The sequence below is a fragment of the Mustela lutreola genome, chromosome 1 (genome assembly GCF_030435805.1).
Source record: "Mustela lutreola isolate mMusLut2 chromosome 1, mMusLut2.pri, whole genome shotgun sequence".
Classification (NCBI taxonomy): domain Eukaryota; kingdom Metazoa; phylum Chordata; class Mammalia; order Carnivora; family Mustelidae; genus Mustela; species Mustela lutreola.
Window position 1 is genome coordinate 233,696,601 of NC_081290.1, and position 7,475 is coordinate 233,704,075.

General features: G+C 39.7%; 1 protein-coding gene across 1 annotated transcript; it reads left to right on the plus strand.

Annotated features, from left to right (window-relative positions):
• The first annotated feature begins 6,260 nt into the window (after positions 1–6,260).
• Positions 6,261–7,220, plus strand: LOC131833690 (olfactory receptor 52B4-like). Its single transcript, XM_059177323.1, has one exon. It carries the CDS (start codon positions 6,261–6,263, stop codon positions 7,218–7,220), a length of 960 nt encoding a protein of 319 aa, XP_059033306.1.
• Positions 7,221–7,475: the final 255 nt, after the last annotated feature.

A 7,475-nucleotide genomic window follows, 5' to 3' on the forward strand; every position in this document is an offset into this window, starting at 1 on the left:
TCATGCTCTCTCTCACTGTCTCTCTCTCAAATAAATAAATAAAATATTTAAAAAAAATAAATAAAAATTAATTAAGAAAGGAAATTATACAGAGTGGGTTGGAGGGTTAGAAAGGAAATCATGGTATTGATTAGTAATTAAGAAAGGGAATCATACAGAGTGGGTTGGAGGGTTAGAAAGGAAATCGTGGTATTGATTAGCAGGTTTGGTGAGATTAGTAAGCAGATAGAGTCAGCATATAGTTGGGCAAGTAATTGTGGCTAGGCAGTGGGATGTTTGAATTAGTAAACCTGGAAGTGGAGAAAAGGTGTAATGGGAATGCATAACTAAAGTAAAGTAAAGGAAAGGAAAATGCAATTGAAATCAGAGGAGGAAATGGGAGCAAGAGCACAAGGTAAAGAAATGGTTTTCCAAATGAACATTGAAATCTCTATGACATGAGTGTAAAACATGCACGCATTTGTTCGTGAGGATATCGAGAGAATCTTGAGACCACTTTGAGGAATGGGGAAGGTAGATAACATTATCTCAAAGCAGTGTTAGCTCCTACACTAAAGTGAATGAGCACTAGTATGGAAAAAATTATTAAAGAAAAATTCCTATCAATAATAAAAAATACTACATGGAAATAGAAACATTGCTGTAACAGTTCCTTCTTTGAAATATCAAACATTTAAATAATCTAGGACAAAATGCAAATTTATATGTAAATAAGTTCATTATGGAATTTTTTTAACAGAAAAATATCAGTTTTATTTATTTATTTATTTTTATTTATTTTTTTCAGCATAACAGTATTCACTGTTTTTGCACCACACCCATGCAATCCATGCCCTCTCTAATACCCACCACCTGGTTCCCCCAACCTCCCACTCCCTGCCCCTTCAAAACCCTCAGATTGTTTTTCAGAGTCCATAGTCTCTCATGGTTCACCTCCTCTTCCAATTTCCCTCAACTCCCTTCTCCTCTCCATCTTCCCTTGTCCTCCATGCTATTTGTTATGCTCCACAAATAAGTGAAACCATATGATAATTGATTCTCTCTGCTTGACTTAATTCATTCAGCATAATCTCTTCCAGTCCCGTCCATGTTGCTACAAAAGTTGGGTATTCATCCTTTCTGATGGAGGCATAATACTCCATAGTGTACATGGACCACATCTTCCTTATCCATTCCTCCATTGAAGGGCATCTTGGTTCTTTCCACAGTTTGGCGACTGTGGCCATTGCTGCTATAAACATTGGGGTACAGATGACCCTTCTTTTCACTCCATCTGTATCTTTGGGGTAAATACCCAGTAGTGCAATTGCAGGGTCTTAGGGAAGTTCTATTTTTAATTTCTTGAGGAATCTCCACACTATTTTCCAAAGTGGCTGTACCAACTTGCATTCCCACCAACAGTGTAAGAGGGTTCCTCTTTCTCCACATCCTCTCCAACACATGTTTCCTATCTTGCTAATTTTTTGCCATTCTAACTGGTGTAAGGTAGTATCTCAATGTGGTTTTAATTTGAACCTCCCTGATGGCTAGTGATGATGAACATTTTTTCACGTGTCTGATAGCCATTTGTCTTCATTGTCTTCATATGTCTTCATTGGAGAAGTGTCTGTTCATATCTTCTGCCCATTTTTGGACACGATTGTCTGTTTTGTGTGTGTTGAGTTTCAGGAGTTCTTTATAGATCTTGGATATCAACCTTTTGTCTGTACTGTCATTTGCAAGTATCTTCTCCCATTCCGTGGGTTGCCTCTTTGTTTTGTTGACTGTTTCCTTTGCTGTGCAGAAGATTTTGATTTTGATGAAGTCCCAAAAGTTCATCTTCGCTTTTGTTTCCTTTGCCTTTGGAGACATATCTTGAAAGAAGTTGCTGTGGCTGATATCAAAGAGGTTACTACCTATATTCTCCTCTAGGGTTCTGATGGATTCCTGTCTCACGTTGAGGTCTTTTATCCATTTCGAGTTTATCTTTGTGTACGAGAATGTTGTAAGAGAATGGTCGAGTTTAATTCTTCTACATATAGCTGTCCAGTTTTCCCAGCACCAGAAAAATAGCAGTTTTATAAATGTATTGTAGTATGTCACTGATGTGGACTATTTAGTCACTCAAAATTTTCAGGGAATATTTATAGACTACTATGTGGCATTGCATTAGACTGGAGACATATGCAGCTGAATTAAAGGAGCTACATGGCTGATAGAACATTTATTACAAACTGGGGACATTTATTACCAATTATAAATTCAAAATACCTGTATTTTGAAATAAAGCATGCAACATGTACAGTTTTATCTTACCATATATAAATCCATGAATAAGGGAGAAAACAATCTTGGAAGGTCATCAATGAAAATGTTCTATTGATAATCCTTGGATGTTGGAATCAAAGGATTAGTCCTATATACAAAATGATATAAATAAACTTTCTGTGGGTTTGATTTTATTAACATTTTATCGTGGCATGGTCAACATAGCACTTAATACATATTGTTTGAATGGGTGGTGAAAGAATAAATGAATGTTTGAGAGAATCTATAGGATTTTAGCTCCTAATATGCCTCTGTGCCTTCTGGAAGTCAAGGATGAAAAGGATGACCTAAAGTGAGGTGTGGGGCCTTGATAAACGTCCCTAACCACAATCCTATCCTCTGCCCTGCCCTCTCCCCTCTAAAACCTCTCTCTCCTTCTCTGTTCTCCCAAGTCCATACAGCCTCTTGGTACTTTTCATAGGGGGCTTCTAGTATTCAGGAAAGGAAGGGTTAAGTGCTTACTGTTATGTCACTGCAGTAGTGGAAATCCCAAGGGAGAAGAGTCACATGAATAAGTTCATGGTCGCCATGATATTTCAAAGATGCTCAGATGCAGTTCCTCTTTCAACCTGGTCCCCTGGCCACTGCACAGAGTCTCCTGGTTGTGGGAACACCCTGCCATCTGGGCAGGGGCATGGCTTCTGTCTGTGGTTCCTCAGGGCTGTGACAGACAGTTTGGGTGAGGAGAGATGTAGGTTGGTATTGACTCAGGATAGCCTGATTCCTCTCTGGGCTCTTCTGTTCATAGGCATCAGTGGTGGGGTCTGAGCGTGGGGATGTTTATTGTTGAAATATATAGGGAAAATGATGGATTGCCATCATCATTTGGTAACCCTTTAGAGGCTGTATTTGGAATTCTCCATCCCCTGGCGACAAAGACAGAGAGGAAAGACCAAAATGTTTCCCTAGATGCTTTGTGGCATAGTGGAAATACGAGTGGAAGGAGAAGCAGGAGACCTTCTTGACTCACTTTCTCTATAAACTTGGGAAAATTGCCTTTCTCTCTGTGGCCTTGGCAAAAAGTTACATGATCATTCTAAAGCAGGGGTTGGTAAAATTTTTTTTGTAAAGGGCAAGAGTAAAAGTCTTAACCTTTAAACATGGTCTCCGTTGCAACTACTCTGTCCCACAAAAGTAGTACTGAACAATAAGTAAATATGGTGAATGGTTGTGTTCCAATAAAATTTTACTCACAAAAGCAGGTAATTGGCAAGATTTGGCCCACAGGCTGTAGTTTGATGACCCCTGGTGTAAAGTGCCAACCAGAATTGATCTACCCAAACATGAGTCAGAGATCTAAAATATTGAGTGCAACTGGTGATACGGGAGTGTTGTCCTATGGTTGCATTTCTGTGAGTCCTTTCTTCTGGCAGTGGTAAGGGCTATAAGCCTGGAGACAGGGGAAGAGTGGAATAGTCTGTGGAAGCTCTACCTCTCAGAAGAAACTGATTTCATGTGAGGAGAATCAGTGTGCTGAATGAAGACGGCAAATTTATGACCTAGATGTCGTAACTCACCTCTGTGGGAGTGAGTTTGAGTTTGACTGGTTAATGACTGTGTGAATTTGGGTGGGTATGTCTGTGAAGAAAAGTTTAAAAGTGTGTATGTGCATGTTAATGTGTTCACAGTGAGGGGCTATTTGTATCAATAGTGAAAATGTGTGCTAGTGTATAAATCTTCATCAAAATTGGTAAGAGTGATTATACACGTGGTGACTATACAAATGAATGTTTGTGATAATATGCACCTGAATGGAAGATTGTGTGTCTGTATTGTCTGTATGTGGATCTGTAGCAGGCACAACTGGAATCAAATCCCAGTGGGTCTGGTTCTAAACCTCTGTGATTTTTTTCTGTATTACATTGTCTTGCATGCCTTACATATTGTGGAATAGATAGGATTAGAAGAGAGTGGGGAGGAACCCAAAGAAAGGTGGCTTAGGTAGTAAAAAATAACAAAATGGAAGTTTTTAAAGATAATGGAAGCTTTGATTCTAATGATCTTGGATTTAAATATCAGCTTAGCTATTAGTTGTTTGACGTTGAGCAATTTCTTGTCTGAGAGTCAATTTTTTCATGCATGAACTTGTGTTACACTCAATTTCATAGATTTAGTGTGATTATGAAATGTCTAACACTTTTTAAAATTTTTTAAAATAATTTTTAATTTTTTAAATTTCTTTTCAGTGTACCAGAATTCATTGTTTATGCACCACAACATTAATAGGTATTTAATGATCACACAAAAGTATTGACAGAAATTGGAGATTCCTAATAGCAAATTAAAAGTAACATTAGATTTGGCAACTGTGATATGATAGATTATTTTAGAGAAGGAAGCCTTAGCAGCATATTGGGGTTATAAGTAAAGTGAGTTTGGGTAAAGATTAGGGGATGATAAGAGGATAGAAGGAGAGAGAGCACATTCTTCTGTGAGACTAAGATGAAGGGGAATGAGATAGTTGAACATATTTTCACATGATATAAGAAGCTAACAGAGAGGGAAAGTTTGAAGTTACTAGAGTGACAGATCAGTGGGGAGAGGCTTAAAGAGAAAGTTGGAGTCCAGTGTGGATGGGGTCCAGCCAGATGGATGGCTGAGCCTTGAATAGGGGGAAAAGGTGATTCAAATATAAATTTGTAGATGGCAGAGTGATGGTAGGAAGTTTAAATGAATGAAAAATAATTGTTTCTATTGTTTTTGTTTCACCTTAAGCCAAGAGGAAGGAAAACACAATCCTGATGAAGGGGACCAACGTGGAGTAGGGCAGGTATGAGTGACTCTAAGGATGGTGTGGTAGCCAAACTCTAGCTCCACAATTTACTGGCTAGGTGACCTTGGGTAGGGTACTACTTAAACCCTGTACACTCTGTTTGCTCCCCTATCAGTAAGATGAAGGAAATGACTGCATTTATCTCAATCACCACAGTGTGAAATAATGTACATGCAGCCCTTAGTACAGAGCCCCTCCTAACTGTTCTGTCTCCATTTTCCAACCTGTCTCCTCCCTTCACCATCCATCTTACACAAAACTGAGAGAGAGAACTACTTAAATAGCTAACTTCATCATGCTATTCTTTCATCACAAATCCTTCAATGGCTCTTACTGCTTCAACATAAATTCTAACCTCCTTACACTGGTACTCAAAATCCTCAGTGATGACCCCTACCTCACTGCATGACATTATTTTCTACCATTTTGTACCACATCCTCTTTGCTTTGGTAACAGTGAATCATAATTTTCCTCTAAACTCCATGTCCTTCTAGATCTCTTGGACTTTGTTCATGTTATTCCCTCCTCACATGACTTTATTTGATAAAACATTACTTCGTCAAGGTTCCACTTAGACTAGTGCCTTTTAGAAAACCTTTTCTGAATTCCTGGGAAGCTCTTCATGTTTCTACAACTCCTAGTGTTTAACTTTTTCCTTTACATTATCTCTATCATTTAGATATTTTACTTAATTGTCTCCCCCAAGTAGGTTCCCTAAAGAGCCATGGTAGGTGCTCAACAAGGCTTGTTAAAGTATTGTCAACTGTGACCAGTTTCCTATTGAGAGGCATATTATATTCTGATAGTCAAAGTGGAAACTCCAGTATTTGTTATTCACAGCTCTTAACTGTTTATAACAACCCGAGACTGAGATCTATAGCATTCTAGAGCTGGAACAACTCTATTACAAATTAAATAATCCAACTTCTTCCCAACATTAAATTTAAGGCAATTAAAGAGAGACCCAGAGCAGGGAAGTAATTTTACTGAGATCACATAATGTCAAAGAGTTTTAACCCGTATTTCTGGACCTTCTGACTAGGATTCTTTCCACAGCTCATCCAGTGAAAAATGATCTTTTCCTACCTCCCCTACTTCAACAGTAGTCGCCCTTTTTTGGCAAAAGAGAAGAGGTGTCTGCAGATCTTAGACATCAACACTGGGTGACTTGTCCTGGGAATGGCAATCCTCAACTATACTGATACCAGCCACTCATTCTTCGTTCTGGTGGGCATCCCTGGCCTGGAAGACCAACACACGTGGATTTCTCTTCCTTTCTTTATTTCCTACCTGGTTGCTGTCCTTGGGAATAGTCTCCTTGTCTTCATCATCATCACTGAACGTAGCCTCCATGAACCCATGTATCTCTTCCTCTGCATGCTAGCTGTGGCTGACCTCATCCTGTCTACTACCACTGTGCCCAAAGCCCTGGCCATATTCTGGTTTCATGCTGGGGAGATTTCCCTTGATGGCTGTGTCACTCAAATCTTCTTCATCCATGCCACCTTCATTGCTGAATCAGGGATTCTGCTGGCCATGGCATTTGACCGCTATGTGGCCATCTGTGACCCATTGCGCTATACTGCAGTGCTCAGTCATGCCATAATCATAAGGGTTGCCCTGGCTGTGGTCATGAGAAGCTTCTCTGTGATACTCCCAGATGTGTTCCTGGTCAAGAGACTGCCTTTCTGCCATAGCAATGTGCTACCACATACCTACTGTGAGCACATGGCGGTTGCCAAGTTTGCTTGTGCTGATATTCGTGTCAATGTCTGGTATGGCTTGTCTGTTCTCCTCTCTACTGTAGTGCTAGACGCCTTGCTCATCTTGGTTTCTTACACCCTCATCCTCAATGCAGTCTTCCATCTCCCTTCCCGAGGAGCTCGGCAAAAGGCCCTAGGCACATGTGGCTCCCATCTTGGAGTCATTTCCATGTTCTACTTGCCTGGCATTTTTACAATAATTACCCAGCGGTTTGGGCATCATGTTCCCCTCCACACTCACATTCTGTTGGCCAATATCTGCATGTTAGCTCCTCCCATGCTGAATCCTATAATTTATGGGGTCAAGACCAAGCAGATTCGAGAGCGTGTGGTCAGTACTTTTCACAGTGGAACCATGCTGAGTCTGTGTGACTAATCAGGTGGTATGTTTACCACTATAGGGCCTCACATTTTCTTCCCCTGCTTTGTAGTGCCTTATGAACTAAGGGTTCTATTGGTTGTGAACAAAGTGATACATTATGACTTTGAAAGATAGATTGCCATATTGCTTTGAGAAGGGTAGTGTTTAGAAGGGTAGTGTTTAGAAAGTTCATGCCCTTAGAAAAGGGCATGAACTTTTTTGGATATCAAAGTACAATCAATAAAAACAAAATAAAGAAGCAGAACTACA

Coding starts and splice junctions, on each gene's coding strand:
- LOC131833690 (XM_059177323.1), top strand. CDS start 6,261: ATGGCAATCCTCAACTATACTGATACCAGCCACTCATTCTTCGTTCTG.